Source organism: Varanus komodoensis, unplaced genomic scaffold (assembly GCF_004798865.1).
Source record: "Varanus komodoensis strain SLA01 unplaced genomic scaffold, ASM479886v1 scaffold64, whole genome shotgun sequence".
NCBI lineage: Eukaryota > Metazoa > Chordata > Lepidosauria > Squamata > Varanidae > Varanus > Varanus komodoensis.
Window position 1 is genome coordinate 3338340 of NW_025336273.1, and position 25541 is coordinate 3363880.

At 62.8% G+C, this 25541-nt stretch overlaps 1 protein-coding gene across 3 annotated transcripts in view; it reads right to left on the reverse strand.

Moving 5' to 3' along the window:
• PTK2B (protein tyrosine kinase 2 beta) overlaps window positions 1–25541 on the reverse strand; it is a 41231-nt gene that overhangs the window by 7276 nt on the left and 8414 nt on the right. For 2 of the 3 annotated variants that reach the window (XM_044450356.1, XM_044450355.1), the window contains exons 6-24: window positions 25341–25395; window positions 24640–24780; window positions 23652–23726; window positions 21777–21878; window positions 20322–20439; window positions 20151–20190; window positions 19461–19507; window positions 17270–17323; window positions 16593–16690; window positions 15547–15631; window positions 14111–14211; window positions 13617–13732; window positions 12578–12678; window positions 9160–9249; window positions 8279–8483; window positions 7319–7427; window positions 6122–6187; window positions 979–1125; window positions 518–556 (exon numbers count right to left, since the gene is read on the reverse strand). In XM_044450356.1, the coding sequence (XP_044306291.1) occupies window positions 518–556; window positions 979–1125; window positions 6122–6187; window positions 7319–7427; window positions 8279–8483; window positions 9160–9249; window positions 12578–12678; window positions 13617–13732; window positions 14111–14211; window positions 15547–15631; window positions 16593–16690; window positions 17270–17323; window positions 19461–19507; window positions 20151–20190; window positions 20322–20439; window positions 21777–21878; window positions 23652–23726; window positions 24640–24780; window positions 25341–25395 (1789 nt within the window). Of the gene's footprint in view, window positions 1–517; window positions 557–978; window positions 1126–3636; window positions 3763–6121; window positions 6188–7318; window positions 7428–8278; window positions 8484–9159; window positions 9250–12577; window positions 12679–13616; window positions 13733–14110; window positions 14212–15546; window positions 15632–16592; window positions 16691–17269; window positions 17324–19460; window positions 19508–20150; window positions 20191–20321; window positions 20440–21776; window positions 21879–23651; window positions 23727–24639; window positions 24781–25340; window positions 25396–25541 lie in introns of all 3 variants that reach the window. The other variant, XM_044450353.1, reaches the window with a different exon arrangement.

Below are 25541 nucleotides of genomic sequence, written 5' to 3' on the forward strand. Positions count from 1 at the left end.
AGCCCTCTGTGGTATGAAGGAGGACGGAGCTCCACTTGGGCCGAAGACGGAAACAAACATGGACGCATCGGAAGCCCAGCTGGGTCGCCTCAGCTCTTCCCACTGCGAAAGCAGCTGTGTGTGTGTGGGGGGGGGGGGGGGGGGGCCCCCCCCCCAAGCTGTTTCTCAAATCTACGTCCTCTGCCTCGTGCACCTGGTAGTGCAAAAATGGCACAGGTGTGGCCAAAGGCCCCTGGATTTTTTCCCCAAGGTGCTCACAGCAGGCGGCAGGAAATGAACTTCAGGGGCGGTGGGACAGTGCCCCGGATGCAGCCACACCTTGTGGCTACTCCGGAGAGACACGGGCAAGCCGCGGGAGCCACCTGGCCAGTCCCCCTTCGGTCTGCTTGGCTATCTACTGCGAAGATTGTTCTCGCTTTCCGGAGTTGCCAAGGAGACAGGAAGGCTGAAAGTCAGAAAGCGAGCAGCACAGGGCCGTGATGCTGGGGGCGGGGGGGGGGCATCTGGGGAGACTTACTGGGGAGGAGTAATTGCTGTTCACAGCGGCCATGGGGTCCTGTGGTGGAGAAGAGGGGCAGCCGTCAGCAGGCACGATAACCAGGCCCGGAGTGAGCGCGGGGCAGACTCTCGAGTCCGCCGACACCCGTGTTTGCGCCTGTCCGCTTCCAGATTTCCCCGGGGTGGCTTTGGCGAAGGCCCCCGCGGGGAGAAGGCTGCGAATCACGGGGTCGGGGGCCGAGGACGGGGGCTCCGCCGCTCGGCACCCAGGCTCCACACTGAAGGGGGCTGCCGACGGTCGGAGGGCGCGAGCCGGTGAGGGTGCGCGCCACGCAGCCTCGCTTCCCGGGACCGCGGGCCTCCGGGCCCTCTCCCCGCGGGGCCTCCGCTTGCCCCGCAACCCTCCCCAAAGGGCGGCCCCCGCCTCCGCCTGCGGGACGGGGCCGCGGGGGCCACGGGGCGCCTGCGCCCGGCACTCACCAGCGCCCTCTCCTCCTGCCGCAGCCACTGGTAGTCCTCCGCCATCTGCTTCTGCTGCTTCTCCAGCAGCTGCTGCATCTTGGCGCGCTCCGTCTCCCACAGCCGCTGGGCCTCCTCGCGGCTGCTGGGCCGAAGGAAGTCCTCCTCCTGGCGGGGAAGGCAGGCGCTGAGCGGAAGGCCTGGGGCGGGCCCCCCAACCCGGCCCCGGGGCGCTCGCGCTTTGCGCGGATTAGCCTGCGAGCGGAGCTGCCTCGCTGGGGGCGCGGGAGGCGCTGGGGCGGGCGACGTGCCCGGCCTCCTGGGGGCACTGAGCTGACCCTGTGCAGTGCCCCCTGTGCCCCCACGGAGAGCTGACTGCCCCTCTTAAATGGCTCAGACGCCGCAGCGGGTGCCGGATGGAGCAGCTGGCCAGGCGTGCATGGAGCTGCACAGAGGCCGCTCCACTGGCCAGCGAGCGAGGAGACAGCCTGGCCTGCTGCCAGCTGATCAAGCCGAGGAGCCTGGGACAGGCCCCCTGCCGGGCCGCTTTGCCAGGACAGACGGGGCAAGCGTCCAGATCGCTGCGGGGGCCCTGCTGGTTGGCCACGAGGCGCAGAGTAATGTCTGGCGGCAGCCTGGAGCAGGGCCTCCTTCATGGTGGAATCCCCTCCCCACCAGAGATTGCGAGAGGCAAACGTCCCTTCCCGAGGTCTACCCCGCAGGAGAGTGCAGTCCCATTCACTTAATTATGGTCCTGCATTGGTTTTAATTTGACTTAATCTTTCCATTCATGTCTTATACAGATGCTTCCGCAATTATTCTGCTTTTCGGTGGCATTTTAATATGTATCATTAACACATTTAGTTTTCTTGTCAACTGCTCAGAGCTATTTTTAAATAGGGCTGGTGCCGCATCACTCGATTTATATGCATGTACGCATTTGTATATGCTTTCCACTCGGGCCCCTCAGTTGAGCTCTAGAACTTTCCAGGCACCCCCACTTATGGTCCCACAGGTCACTGCTGGCAGGGGAGGATGGGTGTTGCAGTCCAGCCCATCTGGAGGGCATCCGGGAAGTCTCGACAAGACATTCCCAGGAAGAGGGGCGTGGGAGGGCGGGCGTGGGGCGTCCCCCACGGAGGAAGTGACGGGGCCACGGACGAACGAGGGTGGAGGCAGGCCGGGGTGGCCTGCCGTGGACACACGCCACGGATCCCAATCGGTGGAGAGTCCGTCCTGCGCCGGCGGATTCCGCGCTTGCGCTTCTCGCTGGCAGGAGGAGCAGGCACCTCGCAAGAGGCTGCATTTTCTCACTAATTCCTGGCATTCCTCGAATGGGTTTGTCGAAGGAATTCCCCCAGGGCTAAGCAGAGGGATCCGGGGCCCCTTCGCAAGGGAGCGAGCCGCTCGGCCAGCCTGCAGGCGATCGAGCGGGGAGCGCCCGGCCCCGGCAATGTGACCGGAAATGCACCGGGCGCGACGGGGGCTCCTCCACTTCTCGGTGCTCAACTGGCTTTCCCTGCGGCATTGCTTCCTGCTGGGGGTGAACCCCCCCCACCCCATTCCAGGGCTGGGGGTCCTCGCCTCTCCCTGGAGCCTTTTCCAGGGCTCCTGCGAGCGCTGGGAAGGTGGCCACATCCCTGGGCAAGGAGGCCCGGCAGAAGGGGGCTGAACTGGCTCACGCAACAGCGCTTGTCCAGGCATAAGGTTAGGGTTACCTGAAGGAGCGCCTACATCCGTATATGCCCGCCCGCCCCCTGAGATCGGCGGGAGAGGCCCTTCTCCGGGAGCCCTCCGTGAAAGAAATTAGGAGGGTGGCTACTCGGAGGAGGGCTTTCTCTGTGGTGGCGCCCCATCTATGGAATGCGCTCCCCAGAGAGGTCCACCTGGCGCCGTCGTTATTTGTTTTTCGGCGCCAGGCAAAGACCTTTTTATTTAAGCGTCATTTTAATTGTTAACAGTATTTGCTTATTTACCTGGCCGGGGCAACTTCTTTTATATTGTTATTTATTTTATATTGTTATTTTATATTTTATATTGTTATTATAGTAATTTTTATTATGTTGTAAGCCTCCCCGAGGCTTCGGCGAATGGGGTGGCATATAAATATTTTAATAAATAAATAAAGGTGGCCATCTGTGCCCCCCCCCCCCACCGGGGATGAAGGCTCGGGCTCGCCGCGCCCGGCCACGCACAGAGCCTGCAAGCACCTGGCGCAACAAACAGGGCTGCCGGCGAGGCGAGGCGGGCAGGGCAGGGCAGGGCAGGGCAGGGCAGGGCAGGGCAGGGCAGGGCAGGGGGCCCAGCGGCAACGGACCGTGGCGCTCGGCCACGCAAGCAGCTTGCGGGGGGGGGGGGCACTGGCAGAAGCAGCAGATTGAACACAGAGCCTGTCCGCACACACCTGCCCCGCCTGGGGGCAGAACTGCATGAATTGAGCCGCCCGAAGTGCCCCCGGCCTCCCCCACCCCTGCTCTGCGGAAGCGTGCAGGGCCGGGGACCCCGAACCACTAAGCGCGGGGGAGGCAGCGGAGCGCTGCCGGGGGTGCCCCCGCCCCTGGGGGGCGAGGGAAGTGGCCTGCCCCCGCTTGCTCTCCTGCCCCTCCCCCGGCCTCCCCCGGGGGCCTGCGCCTGGGTCCAGCCCTGGGGGGGCCAAGCCCCCCACCCGCCGCGTCTTACCCTCATGCTGTGGCGCTTGAAGACGTTGTGCCTGTTGAGCGGCGGGGTGTGCAGGGAGCTGGCGGGAGACGGGTACTCGATGGGGCTGGTGAGCGTGGGCGAGCTGGCACACAGACCCTCGGGCACCTGGGGGCGAAGCAGAAGGCGGCGGGCACAAACCGGGGTGGGCAGGCGGCAGGCGGACCGGGCAGCACACACGCTCCGGGGAGCGGGGGGACAGGGACGCTTGTGCGGAGACGAGACGAGACGAGACGGGAGAGCCTGCGCAGCCAGCCCCCACCTCCCTCGCCCGGCACGGGGTCCCCAGGCCCCTTTCTTTCAATGGGCAGCGGACCCTGCGTGGGAGCGGGCGCACGGTCCTCCCTCTCGGCAAAGGGCGGGCGACGGGGCGCGGGGGGCAGCCTCTCGTGGGCCCCGCCGGGAACGTGGCTGCCTGCAGTCCCAGCCTAGCCCCGGAAGGGCCGTGTTACCGCTCCAGAAGGGACTGTCCACCCCGAGCGCCTCTGGAAGCGTCAGGCCTGGTGCGAAGCCAGAGGGGTCTGGGTTTCTCACTGGGCCGGGGTCAGAAATTTGGGGTCCCCCAGCTGTCGACTGTGGGCCTCTGGAGTGGACGGCGCCCCCGCCTGGTGTTCAGGGACCAACAAGGGGCCCCCCGAACAGTCCAACTGGGAGAGTGGAGAGGGTCCTGGCAAGGGTCCCAGCTCAGCTGGCCGGGCAGCGACCCAGCTGCGGGCACTCAAGGGGCGGCCGCTGGAAGGGAAGCGGCCGGACGTCAGGCGCCTTCATGTGCGGTCGAGTCAGGAGCACAGCGAGGCGACACAAGCCGGGCGCCAGAGCTCCCGCCGACAAAGCACCGTTTCCCCGGCAGCGACATTTCCACCGCTGAACTGGGAGCGCCAAGGACCGGGGGCAGCGTGGAAGCAATTTACTGCTACGCGTTTTATAGATGGGCCGTCTGTTTGTGCAAAACGAAGCAAATGTGCATACTGTAGTTGTACAAACCACACTTCTGTGTGAAAAAAGCCACAGCAGTACATTATTTCAATGCTGCTCCGAAGTCCAGGTTTTGAGAACAGTTTTTTCGTTTCTTGGCCAAAGGCAGGAGAGGGCAGGATGATCCGGGTGCCGTCTCCACCCTGGTCTAATGCAGGATGCCGGGGAGGCAGCTCCAGTAACGCACAGGGCTGGCTGCACTGGTGGTGCTGGGAGCCAGCCAGGGAAGCTGCTGCAAGAGTTTGCATGCTCAAAAAACGTTCAAATGTGCAAGGTCTTTACACAAGAATGCACGTGGGGAAGCCTGGCTTGTGCCGACGGCTTGGTGAGGCCTCCGTGGCTGCTGCAGGAAGCCATGTTTTGGCACCAGCAGAAGGCGCACGTTCAGACAGAAAAATGACTCGCAACTCTGGCACCAGACTTCACCTGTCCAGGAAGTATGATTCAGGGATGCTGGTGATGGAGAGAGATTTCCCATTGTCACAAGGCCATTATGAATGGGTTTTTTGGTACCCAGGCCCGACAAAACTGTCTTCAGCTTGCCAGTCTGACTCCCAAGATAAAAAGTGCCTTCTGGGACAATAAGCATGGAACTGAAGCTCAGGTCAGAGGAGAGCTGGGAAAGGGGCACCAGAGGTTGGCCAGGAGGCGCCGTCTGCCTGCGGATCCCCACAAGGACGCTGCCGAAGGCGTGCTGAACATCAGGTGCATGCACATACGTGGAAACACTCATTGCAGACGTGGTGTGTGAGTGGGGAGGAAACGCCAACACACAACAGGCTAATGTGGATGGGGCATGTGCAGGCGAGGTTGATGGGATAGGATATCCTGGGAAAGGGCGGGGCTGGCTGGACAGGCACTGGGACGGACAAAGCACGAAGATCCTGCAGTTTCGAAGCAAGGAAGAGCACGGACGGAGGAGTTCACACAGGGCTTCTCTCCATGAGACATTTACCCCTCCGGTTTCCCGAGATTCTGGATTCCTTGCAAAATTGAGCTCAGCCGCTGCACCCACGCTTTTCCCCAGGGATTTTCTTTCCCTGCCACTTTGCACGCTCCGTCGCTGGAGCCCAGGATCAGACTAGATGGCCCGGGAGACCCCTTCCGACTCACTCTGTTTCTCCGTTTCTATAACCACAATTCTAGTGCTACAGAATTGCAAATTTATGCAAGTTTCTCCTGGTGCGATTTCTGAATAAAACCACACCATCCTTACTTTTAAAAAGGACAAATAACAGCCTGGGAATGGGTGCAAAGCCTGGGAGAAGCCCTGGAAGTCTGCATGAAGCAGCGGCCAACAGCTGTGACCGAGGAACTGCGAGCAGACGATGGACGATGCACGTCCCGTGTGGGAAGCCTGCGGAAGCGGTTAACCGGTTGCAGAAACACGGAGAAGCACGAGGCACTGGGACCAGCTCCAGTGGAGCGGCAACCCCCAACCACGGGCGCCTGAAAGTGCGGCCTAGCTGCCACAGCGGCCCTCGGAACGTACCTGGAACTGCAGTTTGGGTGCCAGCAGGTTGGTCTGAGCGGGCGGCTTGTACTTCGGTCGGCTGGGCTGAAAAGAGGGCGAGGGAGGCCTGAGTGGGCAGAGGGCCAGGGCAGGGGTTACGTGCCAGGACCCCGCCTTCGACTCTTTCGGGGTCTCCCCACCATCGCCGTTTTATGCAGATCGCAAAATAGCATCTCCATCCATCTGAACATGGGTCTGTGTGCAGACGCACACGCAACTCCCGCATTGCGTAGCTACACAACTGCACTGGAGAAAAGGTCCCCCAGCGCTTTCAGTGTGAGCAGGAATATTCTCCGTCTTGAACTGGGAAACCACCGGTGTGCGGGACAAAACGAGGCGCGGACAAGCGTCCCGCTTCAAGCCCGGGATCACGGGCAACTCGGCATCGCCGGACTGTGCTGGCTTCCCGTCATGAGTCCTCAGAACCCCAGAAGGGCCGTGCTGGATCAGGCCCCAAGCTGCATCCAGCGCAGCATCTTGCTCTGACCCGGTGGTCACGGGGCACCCACTAGCAAGGTGGGGGGCCAGCACCCCCAGCCCACGTTCCCCGGCCACTGGCATCCCACGCCTTCCCATTTGAGCTATTCTGCCAAAACATGAGCTTTTAGTTTGGAGAGCAGGAGATGCAGGAAATTGGGGTTGCAAAGGGTGCTGTTGACGAGTCGGAAACGGAAGCCGGGTCAGTTCCCGGAGTGCGTGGGCCAGGATTCCTTGCAGCCCACCAGGCCAAGGCAAGGGCGCGTTTCGGAAGGGGCAGCTCCCTTCTGCTCTCCTTTGGCATCACACCAAAAAGGAGACCGGATCGATTCTAGGGCGACATGAACGCTGCACAGCCCTGCGGCTAATACAGTGGATAAAAATCTAATTAATAAATAGATTTGCTTTCCAGGAAGCCTGTGGTGACGGCTCAGGAAGTCCCGCAGGAGGCAGGGCCTGCATTTTTAAGCTTCGCAAAAGTTCCTTTTGCGGTTCCTGAGGCCCAGCGCCTGCTGACCAGTGGCCTCGTCTCCTCCTTGTCCACAGGGCCCAGCCTGGGGCCCTCCAAATGCTGGACTACAACTCCCAGCATCCCTGGGCTGGAGATGGCTGACCTGGGAATACCCGTGGGACGACACGGCATTTCCTGGCAGGGTGTCCCGGGCCCCACCAGGGGTTTGTGGGGCAAGTTCTACCCACCTTTGGAGGGGGCTCTTGGTAAGAGGGGGGCTCCATGATCTTGGGGGGCCGGTGGCGGCTGTTCCTCTCTTGCTCCCGGGCGATCTCTTTCTCCATCTGGTAAATGTCGCTGCAGCCCAAAGGGGGAGGAGGGAGGAGTGAAGGGAAGGGCAAAGACCGGCCGTGCACAGAGCCCCGGCTGCTGCTGACGGGGACCTCCGCGGGGCGTTTTTTGGGGCCCGGTCCAGGCCCTGCAGTCCAGAGGGGATAGGCCCTGACTACCCTGGTTCTTCCTGTTTGTTTTGCTACCGCCTCGAGTGCTGCTTCTGGGCCGCTTTCTGAGGCAGAAGCCCGACCAAGACAGAGCGCAACAAAGCGCATATAATGCACGATGGATTCCGCTACAAGGCTGCAAACCATTCCTACTGCATAAAATATTATTTTAGAGACCTACCACATGGTCGCGGCTACTCAGCACAGGAAGCTAGTAGACCAATCAAGGACCACAGGTCCCACCATCCCTGACCAGGAGCCACACTGGCTGGGGCTGGTGGGAACTGTAGTCCAACCGCTGCTCAAAAGGGGCCAGTTCCCCGGAGGGAACCAAACTGGCATTCAACCCCCTCCCCATGGGCGCAGAATCCTCCTACAGACCTCGCACCCCTGCACCGTCCAGGCAACAGGCTGGGCATAGAATTCAACTTTCTTGCATTGTCCAGCTTCACTCTGAAAACATTCACAAGTTTCTAGTCCTTAAGCCTGGGAAGGCAGGCTTGAAAACGCTTGGGCGCTGCCTGCTGGAATCCCAGCTGCCTTCCGGAGCCTGGCTGAATCCAGCTTTGAGCCCCGGGCCCAGGGCTCGGGGGCCTGCCCGACCAGCCCCTCCGCTCACGGCAAGACGCCCCCGAGTACCGGGCCCAACCGGAAGGGCTCGCCGCCGGTCCCGCCGGCACAGGGGCCGGAGGGCCCGGCAGGGCTCACCTGAGGCTGCAGACCAGCTCCTTGAACTTGGGCCTGTCGCTGGGGTCGTAGTCCCAGCAGCGCGTCATGAGGGCGTACAGGATGGGCGGGCAGGCGTCCGGCTTGGGCAGGCGGTCGCCCTTCTCCAGCACGGCGATCACGTCCTTGTTCTCCAGCCAGAAGAAGGGCTGCTTGCCGAAGCTCAGGATCTCCCACATGCAGACGGCTGCGGGGCAGCGGAAGGGGAAGGGGAAGGGGCGCGAGTGGCGGGCGTCCGGGGCACGGCGGCCGCCGGGCTGCCTCCCACCCGCCCACCCCACGGGGCTGGACTATGCCCTGGGCTCCTGGCACTGCTCCCCCGGGCATCGGCCTCCACTGCCAGCCCAAGCGGCCCCTGCAACCCTCCTCCTCCTCCACTCCATGTTATTCTCACAGCAACCCTGCGAGGTAGGCCAGGTGGAGGTCAAGGTCTGGTCAAGGTCACCCGGGGAGCTACACAGGGATGAGACCCCTTCTTATTTCGCCGTCATCTATCACATTTCTATCCCAGAGCTCCCTGGGCGTCTGACAAAGATCAGACTTCAAAAATGCAATGTTGTACATAATGATTAAACGGTTTACTGTACTTGTGTGAACAGACAGCACCCCGCCCCCGCAACAAGGTTAATGATCAGGACTAAGAAATCCCACGGCCCGATTAAAGCCTGTCCCCAGCCCAGCGCTGTGACCACTCCACCACGCTGCCAGCACTCATTTTAGAAGAGTTCTCAGGGAAGTGAAAGGTGCGGAAGTGCAGTGCCTTACGGCGTCCCGTGCCAGGGCCGTGGGCAGCACGCGGGGCTCCCCGGGGGCCCAGATGGCGGCTGACCGAGAGCCCGGCCCGCCCAACCCGTCGCGCTCACCGAACATCCACACGTCGCTGGCCGAGGTGAAGCGGCGGAAGTTGATGGACTCCGGCGCCATCCACTTGATGGGCAGGCGCGTCACGGAGGCTGCGCGGTGGGGAGGAGAGGAGAGGAGAGGAGAGGAGAGGAGGCTGTGAGTCATTCCCAGCGCCGGCCGGCTGCAAAAGCTGCCCAGACTCCCTGCGCCCTTCAACCGCCGAATCTCGCTGGAGTGCGGGGGCTGTGGCGCCCCCCAGAGCCAAGGGTGCAAGCCCAGGAAGCTGCTTGTGTCCCTCTGACCCACTGCTGGGGCGGGGGGCTCCAAAAATGCAGGCTGCGGCGGCCCGCAAGGGAAATCCGCTTGCCCTTCTCTGGCCGCTTGCGGCTGAGCTCAGCCAGAGCAGGGGAGCCGCGGGTGCGAGGCGAAGGCAGGGTGCCTGCTGGGCGGGGAGGCGCCGGTCCTCGCCCCGGACACCCGGCCACCCCGCTCGCGCTCCGGCCTGCTCCCGACAGGCACGCTCCTGCAGGCGGGCGTTTCTGGCGCCAGCTCCCTCGGACCCGCTGCCCCGGTGCGCTCCCGTGGGCCGGCATCCCCGGGCGTGCGGCGGAAGTGCCCAGGAAGACCCGCACCCCGTTCCGCCCCTGTGCAAGTGGGCAGAGCCCGTTCTCCCTTCGCCTCCTCAGGGAGGACCGCGGTGCCCCCACCCCTCAGCTGGGGGGGACGCCCCCCAAGGATTCTAGTGTGTTTTGGCAGTGCGGAATTTTCCTTCTATCCCAGTCTCCTGAAGTAGGAATCCCTGAATAGAAATGCAATGCAACAGCAAAACAGTGAAATAATGCAAGTCTGAGTCTCTCTCTCTCCTCCCCCCTCCCTGTGTGGTCAACAAAAATAAACAGTAATTCCAAATATGGCCACAAGCCCCCCAAATTAGAGAACACGAAAGCAGCCTCACAGAGGGTCTTTTACCCTCAAAGAGGGTCTACGGCCCTACACATTTTATGACCCCCCCCATCACCCTTGGCCGCAGGCTGTTGGCTGGGGCTGATGGGAGTTCTAAGTCAAACTTCTGCAGGGCTGCAAGGTGCCCAGCAGTAGTTCTGGCCACGGGTGCCTTCCCACCCGTGATCTGCACTGCGGGGGTCTTCCTTTCCAAGCCGGGTCCTCAGGAATGTGCCACACTGGAGACGTTCAAAAAAGAAACTGGACTGCCATCTGGGCGGGATGGCGTGACTTGGTGTCCTGCAACAGCAGGGGGTGGACTGGATGGCCTTCATGGCCCCTTCCAGCTCTACTGTTCTAGGATTCCATGAAGCTTCTTCAGACTGGTGGTGCCTGAATATACCCAGGACATAAGCTGCTCATAATGTGGGCAGGTGGTGGGTTAATGAGCACACATAATTAACGGTGATGAAAAATGCATCCAGGCTTGTTCTATGTACCCCCGCCCCCGCAATATTCAGCTCCTCAGTCAGACTGATTGGGGCTTGGTACATGATGGCCAACATCCAGTTTTTGGGCAAGGTGTTGGAGCGGGTGGTGGTGGGACAACCCCAAGCACTCTTGGATGAAACTGTTTATCTGGACCCATTTCAGTCTGGCTTCAGACCCCGGTATGGCACTGAATCTGCCTTGGTCGCCCTGTACGATGACCTGTGCAGGGAGAAGGACAGGGGGAGTGCGTCCCTGTTGGTTCTTCTGGACCTCTCGGCGGCTTTCGATACCATCGACCATGGTATCCTTCTGGATAGGCTAGCGGGATTGGGGGTCGGAGGCACTGCTTTGCAGTGGTTCCGCTCCTACCTTGACGTCCGATTCCAGAAGGTGGTGCTGGGGGACTGTGGCTCTGCGCCATGGCAGCTATGCCATGGAGTACCGCAGGGATCCATTTCGTCCCCTTTGCTGTTTAACGTCTACATGAAATCGCTGGGAGAGGTCATCAGGAGGTGTGGGTTGTGGAATCATCAGTACGCTGATGATACCCAGCTTTACCTCTCGTTCTCCACTAATCCAGGTGAGGCAGTGGCTGTGCTGAACCAGTGCCTGGCCGAGGTAATGGGCTGGATGAGGGCCAATAAACTGAAGCTCAGTCCAGACAAGACGGGGGTCCTGTTGGTTGGCGATTTGGGCTTCGGAGAAGGTGAATTGAATCTTGTCCTGAACGGGGTTGCACTCCCTCCTAGGGACAAGGTCCGCAGCTTGGGAGTGCTCCTCATGCCGGAGCTTTCATTGGAAGCTCAGGTGACAGCGGTGGCGAGGAGCGCTTTCCTTCAGCTTTGGCTAATTAATCAGCTGCGCCCCTACCTGGAGTACGACTGCCTGGCGACGGTGACACACGCGCTGGTGACTTCCCGCCTGGACTTCTGTAATGTGCTTTACGTGGGGCTACCCTTGAAGACGGTCCAGATACTTCAATTGGTTCAAAATAGAGCTGCCAGGTTGCTGACGGGGATGGGGCGTTATGCTCACATGACTCCAGTCCTCCGTCAGCTTCAATGGCTCCCCATTGAAGTCCGGGCCCAATTCAAGGTGTTGGTGATGACCTAGAAAGCCCTAAATGGCTTGGGTCCGGGCTACCTGAAGGAGCGCTTACATCCATATATACCCGACTGCCCCTTGAGATCGGCGGGAGAGGCCCTTCTCCAGGAACCCTCCATGAAAGAAATTAGGAGGGTAGGTACTCGGAAGAGGGCTTTCTCTGTGGTGGCGCCCAATCTATGGAATATGCTCCCCAGAGAGGTCCGCCTGGTGCCATCGTTATTTGTTTTTCGGGGCCAGGTGAAGACCATTCTATTTAAACGTCATTTTAATTGTTAACAATATTTACTTATTTATCTGGCCAGGGCGACTTCTTTTCTTTTCTTTTATAACTTTTCTTTTATAACTTCTTTTATAGCGTTTATATTTTTTATGTATTTTATATTATTAACTTTAATTTTATATTGCTATTTTTGTATTGTATTGAATTTTATTGTGTTGTAAGCCGCCCTGAGGCTTCGGCAAGGGGCAGCATAGAAATGTTCTAATAATAATAATGATAATGATAATAATCTTAGTACATAATGTTCAAAGTGAGACACTGTACGTTAATCTTGGGTGAGATGACCAAGAGTTAGTGACACGTAACTGTTCCGGTGAGAGTTACCCGCGAACGTTGGGATATCATGCAGCAGCCGCTGACCAAGGGCGGAACAGCCCAGGTGACTGCAGGACGCCCCGAGCGCGAGGCAGGCCATCGGGGGCGACCCAACCCCGGCCCACTGGCACGGCACGCGAGTCGCCCTGGCGTGTGCGCAGAGGCAAGCAGAGCGGCGAGCGGCCGGGCTTTGCTTCTGCGCCTGCAGTTTATCCGGTGCGATGCGCCGCAACGCAGGGTTGTTTCTAAGCTCCTCTGAGGGGCTGCAGGCCCTCTGCACCTGCCCTGGCGACCGTTCTCACCTTTGTAATATTCGTCGTCCTCGATGTACCTGGAGAGGCCGAAGTCCCCAAGCTTGATGCACTCGGGGGAGGCGACCAGCACGTTCCGGACCGCGATGTCCCTGGGGACGGAGGACGAGGGGGCTGCTCACTTGCTCGCTCGCTCGCTCGCTCGGTCCCTCCCTCCCTCCTGGGGGGACGCGGCTCCCGGCGGGCAAGGAGGGCTCGTGGGGGTCGAGAGCACACACGGAGCCAGGGCCTGAGCCCGAGCCACCGGCCAGGTGGTGGCTCGCAGCGCCCCAAGCGCCGGGAACGACGGAGGACGTGGGGGGGAGGCGTGGCAGGCGCTGCAGGTGGGCCCCTCGTAAAAGCGCGTGTGGGAAGCAAGGCGAAGCCTCGGCAAAGTTTCCATGCGCGTGTGCAAGAAGGGAGGCTCCTTGCCCAGGACCGTGCCAGGATGTGACTCCTCCAGGCAGGCCTGCTTTACCAGGAGCACAGAGTCTGGGACGGAAGAAGAGGGGTGCGTCTCCCCCAACATGTGAGCGCTGGCTTGCCAGGACCCTCCTTCCTGCCTGCCTGCCAGCCGCATGGGGGGTGTGGGGGGGAGCGATGCGGGGGAGCGGCTGGCACCCCCCACCCAAGCTCCCCAGAGGCCCTGTGCAGACCAGCCTCCCACCCCGTCCAGCGTGACGTGGAAGCTTCTCTCCCTGGAGCTGAACGGGCCCTTTCAGGGCACCCCCTGCCCCCCCAGACACCATCAGTACTGGCAGCTCGGCAGGCTTGGCCTGAAATGACCCTGGGGGGCTTCTAAGTATTCCCCCCCCCCACCACCTCTGGACACCAGCACTGTGGAAACTCTGACACCTCCTGAGCACAGGAAGATGCCCAGTTCGTAGTTTGGGGGGATGGGGGGGGTAAAAGATTGGAGCTGGCATGAAGGTGTTCCCCCCACCTGGCACCCATTCCCCCCCGATTCCAGAGGAGCAGAAGGAAGGGCACCTCTGCCCCAGACTCTGGCCGAATCCTTACGCTGGACGGGGACTATTCGCCCCCTCCGTACCTGTGCACGCAGCTGATGGCCTCCAGGTAGGCCATGGCCTTGCCGATCTGCAGGGTGTACAGGACAAGCGTCTGCACCTTGAGCGAGGCCTTGTTCTGCTCCAGGTAGTGGCCCAGCTGCGGGCAGACAGGCGGGTTAAGCGGGGCGCCTCCCCTTCCCAAGCCTTGCCCTGCAGGAGTGCGGGCTGGAGGGAGCACCTTTATTTATTCTATTTGACTTGTGTTCCAATTTATCCCTGCCTTTTTCCTACAAAGGGCGCAAGGCAGCTTGCATCATGCTCCTCCTCCATCTTATCCCCACAACAACCGCCCTGCAAGGTAGGCTGGGCTGAGAGTCCGTGACTGGCCCAGAGTCACCCAGTGGGCTCCATGGCCGAGCAGGGACTTGAACCCAGATCGCCTGAGTCCCAGTCCCTCAACCACGCCGCCACACTGGCTCGTCCCCTGCCGCCCGCCGCCCGCAGCCCCCTGGCGCGGTGCCCTCCCGCCCCTCACCTCTCCGTAGGGATAGAGCTCCATGACTATCCAGGTGGGCTCCTCCTCCGTGATGCCGATGAGCTTCACGATGTGGGGGTGGTCCATCTTCTTCATCAGGACTGTGGGGGCGTCGGGAAGCGGGCTCAGCTCCTGGGGCGCCCGCCTGCCTCCCACCGGGGCCGGGCAGAGTGCCCCTGGCACGGCTCAGCCCCCCACACGCTGGAGCCATGCGCTCTTTCGCACCGGGCTTCCGCGACGGGATCGCCACCCGTCAGAAGCCCGCAGACCCTCGGGGCGCCGCGTGTCCCCACTTCGCTCCCTTCCCCGCTCACACCGGCCCCCCGGCAGCCCACGCCCTCACTTCCTGGGCAAAGGGCTGCGACGGCCAGCGGGCTCGTCTGGCCGGCTCGACTGCTGCGTGCAAGCCTCACCGTCCCAGTGTGGGGAGCCGAGGCCTCTCCCCGGTGGGAGAACCTCCCGCAGGCCCCCCCGTCCCCCGGATGCTCTGGAACCCCCCTGCTTTTCCCGCTGCGAGAGGCTGAGTCGCCCCCGGGTGGCACTGAGAGCTTGGGGCCATGAGGGGCTGCCCCTTGGGGCAATTTGGGCCCCTGCCCTCTCGCCTTCAGCCCCCTCGCTTTGGGGAAGCAGGCCCCAGGAGGGTCTCCGAGAGGGAATTCGGCCCTTGGGCTGCAAGAGGCTCGACGCTGGCGCGGCGACACCGGTGCTGATCCCCACCGTTCAGAATAGGCCCCGGCGGCAGCAGCACACGGCACGGTCTGTGGCGTCTGCGTCGCCCCAGTGCCGCATCGTCCGCGCGCACGCATGTGCAGGCATGCATTGTCCTTATCATCCCTGCACATGCGTGTTCAGGCGCACAGCCCAGGCAGGACACGCTAGTCGCATCCACACGTTTATTCTGGAGAAGGGGTGCAGGTGCGGAGAACGGCAGGAACCCCGACTGGTCGCTGCTTAAAGCACATGGGCTTCCAAATCTGAACTATGACCGCCCCCCCCGCCCCAAATCATGTCGGAGGTGTGTTGGAGACGCTCGCATGAGCCTCCAACATGGTAACCAGGCTGAGAAAAGGTGCACCGGCCCGGCCCGGGGCTTCAAAGCAGCGCCCGGCCCGCCATCTGTTTCGGCCCCACTGGCTTTGCGCCTGGGGGTGGGGGGCTGCCCCCCTGCTGGGGATAAAGCGAGCAGCAGGATGGGGCCACGTGGGCCAGACGAGGGGCCGATCCGAGGGACACCGTTCTCTGCTCCTGCTCCACACGGCTTGCCCATTTTTACTTCATGAGGACTAGATACTCCTTCCTGCCAGGGTCCTCATCGATCTGTTTCTTGGCCCAGTGGCCACAGCCCCCTTCAGCCACCACGGACCACGCTGCCCTTGCACCCTGCCTGAAGGGGGGGCTGCCGCGCGCCACGTGGCCCCGGGGGGGCACCCACGTACTCGCTTCGCTCATGAACTTCTCCTTGTTCTCGGCCGTGCAGTCCTTCTTGCAGGTCTTCACAGCCACACTGAGGCGCTCCCCGGTCTGCAACGAGAGGTTCGGCAGAAGCCACGGATCAGCACGCCGCGGCCTGTGCCGGCCCACGGAAGAGCACAGGATTACGGGGCAGGAAGGGGCGAATCTGGCCTCCGAGGGCGACCCCTGCTCAGTGCAGGAACCTGGTCCAAAGACGCAAGACGGGGAGGACGTGGCTCAAGAGGACCGAAAAAGACCTCGGAGTAATTGCAGATGACAGGCTAAGCATGAGCCAACACTGCGATGCAGCCGCCGAAAGGGCAAGTGCTATTTTGGGATGCATTAACGGAAGCATTACTTCCAAATTATGAGAAGTAGTAGTTCCCCTCTACTTCTCACTAGTCGGACCTGCTCTGGAGTCCTGCATCCAGTTCTGGGCACCAAGATTTAAGGAAGAGGCAGAAAAATTAGAAAGGGTCCAGTGAAGGGCAACAAAAATGATCCGGGGTTTGGAAATGCTGCCCTGTGAGGAGGGACTGAGGGAACTGGGCATGTCCGGCCTTGGGAAAGGAAGGCTGAGGGGGGACATGGTGTCCCTCTATAAGGACCTCAAAGGCTCTCACAAAGAGGAAGGCCAAGATCTCTTCTCGGTCATGCCAGAGTGCAGGACATGAAATAAACATCTCCAGTCGAGGCAATGCTGGTTCAGGGCGGCAGCGCCTCACCCCACAAACCTCCCTGGGGCCAGTGAGGGGTGGGAGATGCAAGGTCCGAGGGGAGGGGGCTCCTGGCCGGATCTCCGCCATGGAATCCGGCAGCAATTGGGTGGGCAGGGAGGCCAAGAAGCACGGGGGTCCGACGCGGCCACGGGCCGTGCATTGCCCACGCCGGTCTAGCTTTAAAACGGACTCCCTGCGCCTTCCTTCTGGCAGGACCGGCAGCGGATTTCCTTGCCCCCCCGGGTGCCCCCCCGCTCTGGTCCCTGTGAGCCTTGCGCAGGGTGGGGCAGGGCGAACCGCCCGGGACGCACCTCCGTGGTGAAGACGCCCTCGTAGACTTCCCCGAAGAAGCCTTCTCCCAGGATTCGGCCCAGAACGACGTCCTCCCGGGAGATTGCGAACGATTGCCCTGGACGGGGGAGGTCGTCAGCTGCACCGGCGTGGCGGGGGCAGAAAGAGCCCCCTCTCGGGGCCCCCAGGGAGAGTGCATGCTCCCCGCCCGCCAGTGCCCCTGTCCGCCAGTTGCCCACCTGCGCCCCCGTTTTCCCACCACGGCTTCCCCCTTTCTGCAGCTGCCCCCGCTGCCCAGGAACCCCCCCCCAAATGGCACCTCTTCCAGGAGCTCAGAAGCTCCCCTGCCCACTGGGCCTACTTTGCAGGGCTGTTGTCAAGAGCACAGCTCCCTCACACGTGCAGAGTGCACAGGCAACCTTGCCACAACGGTTTTGTCCCACGGAAAGGCCTTTCAGCCTCTTTGCTTTTTCTTTTCTTTAGCACCGGGGCGCCGCCTACCCGGCAGTTTGGAAACTATGCTTCTTGTGGCCAGAAAAACAGGCACCTGTTTAAGCACAGCTGCCCTCTGTCTGTCTGTGGATCGACCTCCACCCCTCCTTCCTTGGTGTTGTGCCAAGAAACCCGCATCGCCCAGCGGGCCAAGCCCCTTCAGGGGGGGCAGCAGTGAAGCACCCTTTCGGAGGCCAGCGCTTACCTCCAGATTTGGGCCTGGATGCTTCGTCTGGGATCTCAACATAAATTTCGGAATCTGGAACAGACAGAGCCGTGCAGCCAGGCGTCCCTGCGGAGGGCACCCCAGCGCCTCGCCAAGGACAAGGGGTGGCACTTCCGCTGCCCTGCTCTGCCCTTGCCACCACCGCCCCCGACACGACGTCCTCTGTTCCGGGCTGCCCTTTGCTTGTCTGCCCCAGGCGCACACCGGTCTCCCCCCGCCCCCCACACGTCTAGCCCTGGAGGAGCACGCGACACTTCCCTGAGTGTTTGTGCGCATTCCGTTGCGCCACCACGCACTGAGCACCTCAGAAACGGATGCACGGACGGGCGCTGGGGCCACAGAGCGGGCCGGAGAGCATCCCTCAGCCAGCCACTGCTTCTAGGGGGAAGGCCATGCCGTCAAAAGAGGGGGTGCCCCCTTTCCTCACCCCTTCCCCGCACGCTTCCCCCGCCCCATCCTGGCAGGTGCTGCTCATCTGCACGCAGGTTGAGCCGGCCGTGGGCCACGAGGGAGGGAAGATGGCGCCTCTCGGAGGGCGGACCGGGCGCAAGGAGGGGTGGGCGCCAGTTCCTAATTCCGTGCTGCAGATCACCTCACAAACCGCAGCCAAGCCACAACCAGGAGGCCGGCCGCCTCTTTCTGCCCCGGCATGAACTCCGGGAGGGCCACCCCCGTCGCTCCGGGCCCTTTGGGAGTCCCGCAGAAGGGCGCACCGGCTGCCCCTCCACACTAGCTCTGGCAGGCAGCCCCACAAGCGCCGACTACAGCCTCAAGCCCCCCCAGCCAGCCGCTGGGAACCATGGGAGCTGTAGTCCGACTCGTCTAGAGGGGGCCGGGGCAGGCAAGGCTGGGGTACAAGAGACCCTTGAGCGGCCGGCTGTTTGGCAGCTGTGCTCCTGGCCAGGAGGGGGGCTTCACGGGACCACCCCACATCTGGCCTAGTGCCTGTGCCAGTGTGTCCACGGAGCTGTGCAGTGGGGTTGCGATGGGTGGGCGCAAACCAGGAGGGTGGGGGAAGCCACTCCTCTGGGGGGGCAGTCAGATCTGTGCCACGCTGCACTGACCCCCCGTGGGGCCCTGGCAGCTCCTGTGGGGGTTTTCCCGGGCAGAGCACGGGCTGCCCCAGCGACCACGGAGGGGCGGCCGGCCAACACAGCTCGGCTGGAGCAACAGGGACGGGGTGGGCTCGCAAGGCGACTTTCCCAACAGCCGCATTCAGGCTGGCTTTCCCCTCAAAGGCCTTAAAGGCAGCCCGGAAATTTCACCTGGACAAAATACGGCCATTTGAGCCCCGGCAGGTGCCAGGGCTGGGCCCGTCCCGCCCACTGCAGCCCCCACCCCCTACTGGCTTGGCACCGGTAGCGGGGGCTTTTCGCCCTGTGGGTCACGTCAAGGAAGCACGCTGAGGCGGCTGCCCTGGGGCAATCGCACCCCCTCTGGCGGTCCCGTGCTTAAATTGGGCCTTCCTGGGCCCAGAGTGAGAGAGCGGTCCTGGCCCTGAAACCCCGAAGGGACCGGTCCCCGCTGCGCTGAAGGAAGAAGCGTCTGTGCCCACAGCAACCTGGAGTTCAGCATCAGAGGCTCACCTGGTGCCTACCTGAAGGAGCACTTCAGTTGGGGGCATGAGGGCCGGGGCCTTCCTGGCGTGGCCCCCCCTTCTGGAACTCTGCTCCAGAGACCCACCTGCGTACCTTAGCCTAGAACTAATTTCTGTTTCCATCACGGTTGTTCAGTTGTTATATTTTGCGGGTCAAAAGTGGGTGTTTGTTTGTACCCTATCTTGGGAGTTGTTCAGCCACAAAGCCACGGCTGATTCTTCGCGGCCTCACGGACCACAGCGCCCCCGTCCTCCACTGTTTCCCAGACTTCCCCCAAATTCATGTTTTCTACGCTTAGAAATCTTCGAAATAAATGAACGGCCACGCCCACGAAGCTTCCTCCATGGGGTGACCGCAAAAGCTTGCTATGGGGTGGCCCACGGCTTCCTATTCCTTTGACTTAAGGAACCTCTCGCTCTTGGGGGGTGATATTATTCCCTTCGCGTGTTTATCATCCCGCCAACGGCCCCACAACATCCCAGTCTGCAGCTGCGGCAGGTCAACCCGCTGCCGACCCTTCCTGCCCGCGGTCGTCCGGCCCGCAAGGGGGCGGAAGCGAGCGCCCGACTCACCTCCGCTGAAGCTCTTGTGCAGTGTGGACCACCGCTCCTCCAGGTGCCTGGGGGCAGAAAGAGGCTCGGGGGTGAACGGGGCTCGGCCACCTCCTCCCACATCCCGTGACGCCCCACACTGTCAGGAGACCAAAGTCTTCTCCGGCACCCTCCCTGGCAGAACCGCCCCAGGCGTGGGAGGCCCGGCAGCCTCCTCCAGGAAGCCCCTGCGCGGTCTGCAGCCACCAGGCTCCCCGCCGCCCCACTGCTCTGCCGGCCAGGCAGAGCCCGGCGCACGGGGCTTCGCACCCCTGCTGCCCCTCACCAGCTCCGTCGCCAGGCCCACGCCAGCCGGAGAAGCAGCTGCTCCGGGGCGGGCAGTGGGACCCGCTGGGACGTGGGTGCGGGCGGATGCCCGGCCTCGGAGAGCAGCCCTCTCCAGCCCCACAGGAGCCCCTGAGCAGGGCAGGAAGGGAGGGCTGTCCTGTGTGCCCCGCCCTGGAGATGGGTCCGGCCCCCGAACACGGAGATCCCGGTTCGCCCTCCCCTTTCTCGGCTCAGAGGAAGGCCTGCGGTTCCCCCGCCCGCAGCCCTCCTGGGCACCGGCACCCTGGGGCCTGAGCTCGGAAGCCCCCGGCAGCCGCTCGGCTCCCTCCTGGGCCCAGCGCCGGGCCGGGCAGGTTCCCGGCACAGGCCTGCTCCCGTACTCACTGTATCGGGACCTGGGGCAGGCTGGACCGCTTCTCGTTCTCTGCGGAGGACAAGGGGGGAGGACGGTCGTCAGGAAACACGCAGCGCAAGGCCAGCTCTGCCCGGGGAGGGCGACCCCCCACCGCCAGGGCCAGAGGGGGCGTGGGCTGGGCCGCAGGAGCTGCCACCCACCTTGGCTGGGGCGCACGATGAGCGAGGAGCCCGAGCCGCCCTGCAGCCTGCAGTAGCCGTCGATCAAGTCCGCCATGTTCTCGGCCTCCGCCAACGAGGCTGTTTTGATCGTCAGGGACTGCGGAGCGGAAAGGGAGAGCGAGCTGGCCTGGCGGCACGAGGAGGGCGAGCCCCCCCGCCCCCAGCCTTTCCCGGGGGACTGGATCGGACCGCACTCCATGCAGGGGCCGAGTGCAGCTCGAGCTGGGGGCTGAAGCACGGGTTGGGGCTGGAACAGGCTAGCGTGTCGTCTGAACCCGGCTGTGCCAACAAGCGATGGCTCACCAAGCACAAACTGCCAAAAGGAGAACCCAGCCTTTGCCATTGAGCGGTGAGCCGTGGGTTGTTCGCCGTGGTTTGTTATCTCGCCTGGGTTCAGACGCGTGATACCCCGTTTCCACGAGAATGCACAGTTCGACAGCACCCCAGACTCAGCCCGTCAGTGTGGGTCAGCATGTTGTCAGAGTGGGTCCCAGAAAGCTCCCAGCCACGCGGGGTCTAAACCGTGGCTGGGCAGCCAGGAGATCTCGGGGTGTTTAGGACGGGAGCTCCCAACATGCCTACGGACTGGGCAGGCTGGCAGGTGCTTCTGGTTGCTGAAGTCCAAAGGACCTGGAGACGCCCCTTCCATCGCCCTCCGGACTAGACTATCCACCTAGGCCCCTTCAATGCTAAGAAAAAAGTCAAAAGGAACCCTGCGCGACCAGTGGCAAGCCTGCATACCACCAAGAAGTTGCGCCATCACAGAAAGTGGCACTTCCGCTCTGGCACGCGCTTCCGTGGACCCTCTTCTTCATCCCGCTCACAGGGTGGGCACCGAACGTTTACACTGGCACACCTGCGTGTGTGCCAAGGGCCCACGAGTTTCTTTGTCGATGTGGCTGCGAGGCTCACGTGGATGCCGACCGGCTGGGAAGCCCATGTTTCCTCGCAATACCTCAAAGAGGCAGCTGTGGTTTCGGTGGCTGGTGAACTCGGGCGTCTAACGCCGCTTCCTGCAGGATTCGACCATGGATCTCTCCTTGAGAGTCGCTGGCTGGCCGGCAGGGGATCCCCAGGGGTTCACCCCAAAAGAAGGGGATGGTACAACAAAACCTGGGCCCTGCCTTGGCCTTCATGGGGGACCCACTGCCCCTCGAAACAGGCGAAACTGATGCTTATCCTAAGCTAAGCTCGCAGCCTTTTCTCTAGTTGACGTGCACCCGATTGCAGAGTCGCAAGACACCGCAAAAGCTTTGGCTGCAGGGCAGCTCAGAAATGAAAGCAGTAGAAGCCTCCGTAATGAGAATGCGTTGCTGACCAGGGGAAGGCCCCTCCGGCTGTGCCCGGAGTCTCCCCCGCCACCGCCGCCCCATGGAAACGCAGGAGCCACGCAAGCAGAGGCGGGCCCCAGCCCCACGCGTCCGTCCGGCGTACCTGTGGGTTCCCGGTGAGGCCGAGTTGCAGCAGGGCCCGCCCCTCCTCCACGGCGGTGCACTTGATCGACTTGATCTGCTTGAACTCGGCCAGGCAGGTGGGCTGCGGGGACAAGCGGGAGAACGCCTCGTTCGTGCCCAAGCGCCCTCAGGGGTCCGTGGCCCCCGCAGCGGTCCTGGGGCAGGGCAGCCCGGGGCAGAGGCAGAGTCAGCCTCCGGTCCCCGAAGGAAGCACCACACTGCGCGTGCGCCCTCAGGCCCGCGTCCCGTGAAGCCCAATGGGACTTACGACGAGGCCAGCTGGTTATCGAGCGTGGCCAGACCACCTCCGTGGCAAAGGGCCGCTCGCTTCTGCCTCGCGAACCCGCTGGCGTGTGTCCCTGTGAGGCGAAGCCAGCCCTCTCTGCGAGCCCTGAGTGACAGCCACGCAAAGAGGATGAGCTTTGCCACGGCGGACACCAGGGACGCAAGAGAAATGGCTCTCCGTTCCTTTCCGAACGGGGTTACCCGGGTTGGACCTTCCCGACTGAACACGGGCCCAGGCAGAGTTTGCAGCCGAAGGCCGTGTGATTCCAAGCTTGAAAAATGACTTGCAAAACACACGCATGAGACAGGATGCGCACATTAGAAGGATGAGCATGAAAAGGTATGTGTTGGTAGGCATGTCAGGAGCGGAGCTGGCTAGAGCTGGGGTCAGACTAGATGGTCCAGGAGGCCCCTTCCGACTCGCTCGGTTTCTATGTGCTTGAACAACGAGCACAAGCATGCTTTAATCAACGCAGAAGAATGTGCTCATCTCACAGAGGAGCACAACTGACGTGTACTTTAGGAGAAAACACACATACACACAGACACATGCATTTTCATGCAAAAAACAGAACGAAACTTGCAATCGGATACAGACGTGGGACTGAATGAGCTTTGAGACAGAGTTTGGAGAGCCTTCCGGATCCAAATTCGGCTGATTCGCACGTCTCAACTCCAGACGCACATAAAAGCTTTGCATTCATTCTGACAGTCCCTAAATCACGCGATAAACAAAATCAGCATGGTGGCCACAGAGACACTGTGGAAACAGAGGACACCCACTGCCACGGGAGGAGACACGTTTACGTAACGTTTCGACGTGCAAACTTCTGCGCATGGCGAATTCGGGACTTAAATGTTGGGGATACGGAAAGAACTGCGATCTGAAAATGGGACACGTCCGAGCGCCGAGCCTGAGCCTCCGTCGGGCTCGGGGCAGCTACTGCTAACTAACCAAGAGCGGGCGCCCGCCAGGCTGCTCGGCTGCTCCTGCCTCAGGAGGCTCTGGCCGGGGAGCCCGTCCAACCGCCGGCCCCTCCCGAGAGGGCTCTGCAGCGGAGAGCCCCCCGCTGCCCTCTGACGGGGGCGGGTGGCCACATCCGTGCCTGGGCTGCTTAGGCCGGCCGGAGCTGCAGGGCACGCAGCCTCCTCCTCTCCCAGCCAATACGGAGCCGGGACCTCCTGGAACGGCCCGTTCGCAAGACCTCAGAGCTGCCGCGGGAGGCCGACCGCACTCCCATGGGGCGCTCTGTCCCGAACGACGGCACTGGGAGGGCGGCTGGGACACCGGTTAAGGGGCTGCTCGGGTGGCCTTTCTGCCCGCTTGGGGGCAGAGACCTGCAGGGAAAGGGGCTTAGCCCTCTCCACACCAGCTGCCGTCAGAGGCAAAGCTCGTCTGCGGCCCAAAAACGAGCCCTCGGCCGCCACGGGGACACCCCTGCTCTCTCACCATCCACAACGGGGCGCTGCGATAGCGTGGGGAGGAGCGCCACGCCCCCCACTGGGCAAACGGGATGTGAAAGGGAGGAATGTGGGGCTGGCTCTCTCCGGGACGTGCCGAGCAACGCACCTTCGCCTCCTTGCTGGTCATCTGCCGGATGCCCTTGGGCCCGATCACCAGGTCAACCACGATGTTCCACCCTTGCTGGAAAGGAGGGGGAGAGCAAGCCATGTCGGGTGTCCTCTGGATGCTCGCCACGGACGGTCCTCTCCGGCAGCGCTGAAACGCGTTTGGGATCCCGCCCCCCCCGCGGCCAGGTGCTCCCCCCGCCCAGCATTCCCATCAGGCCCAAGAGCTCACTATCGATTTGCTGCAAATGAATTGTGAACCTCCTTGCCTTCACATGCAGCAGCGAGGTACGCAAGCGAGGTACGCGTCCTTCTTTTTAAAAAGGTGGCCCAAGAGCCCTACTTAGGAATGAAAACCTCCACATTCTTCGCCCCAGGCTTGCAGGGAGGCCAACCCGCAAATGCGGCACGTGTGAAAAGGGGGTTCTGCACAATCCTGCCCATCTCCTGGCCCCCAGGGCTCCTCCACCCTTTGCTGGGGGCAGGGGGCAAAAGCGGGGAAGGGGGACAGGGGGGCTTCTGCGCAAGGCTGTCGCAAGGCCCCGCTCGGCCTCGCGGGTGGGCTCTCCCGTGGACGCCCCCTCACGCTCCTCGCCTTCCTGGTCCTGCCACAGCTCCCTGCTGTCTTTCTCCTTACTGCAAAATGGCTTCCGGGAGCAAGAGCGAGTGGACGCCGGCTGGCTAGCGGCAAGAAGCCCGAGAAGCGGACCGTGGCCGGAGCGCAGGGGCTGGGCACGGCCCGCGGAGCAGAGTGCTGCAGCCAAGCCCCACACGTGCCCTAACTGGGGGGCCGGGTCGCTGGAATAAACCCAGACGCAGCTGGGCCCTTCTCGTCGCGCCCCCTGCGCCTCCACCCAGCCCCTTCCGTCGCCAGTCGGAGAGGAAGCGAGGGGGGAACGGGCCCCGGGGCGAGAGGGGGCGCGGGTCCGGGGGGCGCATGCCGCGGGCCCCCCACAGGCGCCCGGAGGCTCCCCTCGCCCCCCACTCACAATCAGCTCGCAGCAGTAGCTCTCCTGGTCGATGTTGGCGAAGGTGGCGAGGGTCCCGAGGAACTTCATGATGCACTCCTCCTCGCGCAGCAGGGCGTACTGCTGGAAGGTCTGCTGGATCATCTTGCGGAACTGCTTGGGCTGTGGGGGGGCAGGGGGGAGCACCCCTCTCAGTGGCGGGGCAGCACCCGCAGCACGGTCCCCGACGCGAGCGGGTTGCTGGGCTCCCGCACTCGTGCAGCGGGGAACCCACGTTCAGGCCGACGGGGGGATCGGATCCTGGACTGAGGGCAGGTGGCAGGCGCCCGCCTTGTTTCTGCTCGCCTCCCATGCGCTTTCGTGGGGAAACCTCCCTGCACACAGTCTAGCAGCTCAAGGACAGCCTGTTCCTGGGCATGCTGGCTTTCTAGCTGCAAGGAAATGTTCACGCGGAGCAGTGCTTCTGGGCGGGGAGCTGGTCCACCGCCTGCACTCTGGCCCGTGGCACACAGGGAGCCCTGCCCCACCCTCACCCGGTGCGGCCCGGCCAGAGACTGGTGCCGCAGGGGCAGGGCAGCGGGCCCCACGTCCTCCGCTGCGGGGAGCCGTCCTGCGGGGGGGCTTGGCCAGGGCGGGGCAGCCCGATCCGGGTGGGCAGCTGCGTTCCCTGCCCAAGGGCGGGCCTGCGTCCGCGGCCCTCGCTGCCGGAGGGGCTCCCTTACCTTCAGGCTCTCCTGCATCTGCCTGGGAAAGAACAGATCCAGCCCCACCTCCTTCCTGAAACAGAGAGCACAGCCACCTGCATCCCGTGCCAGCGCCCCCGTGCACGCCTCAGTCCCCGGGCAGGGAGCGGCCCATGTCTGGGCTCATGCCCTCCTGGCCCTGCAGCGGGCCCCCGGCTGGCCCCCGCCCTGCTCTGCCAG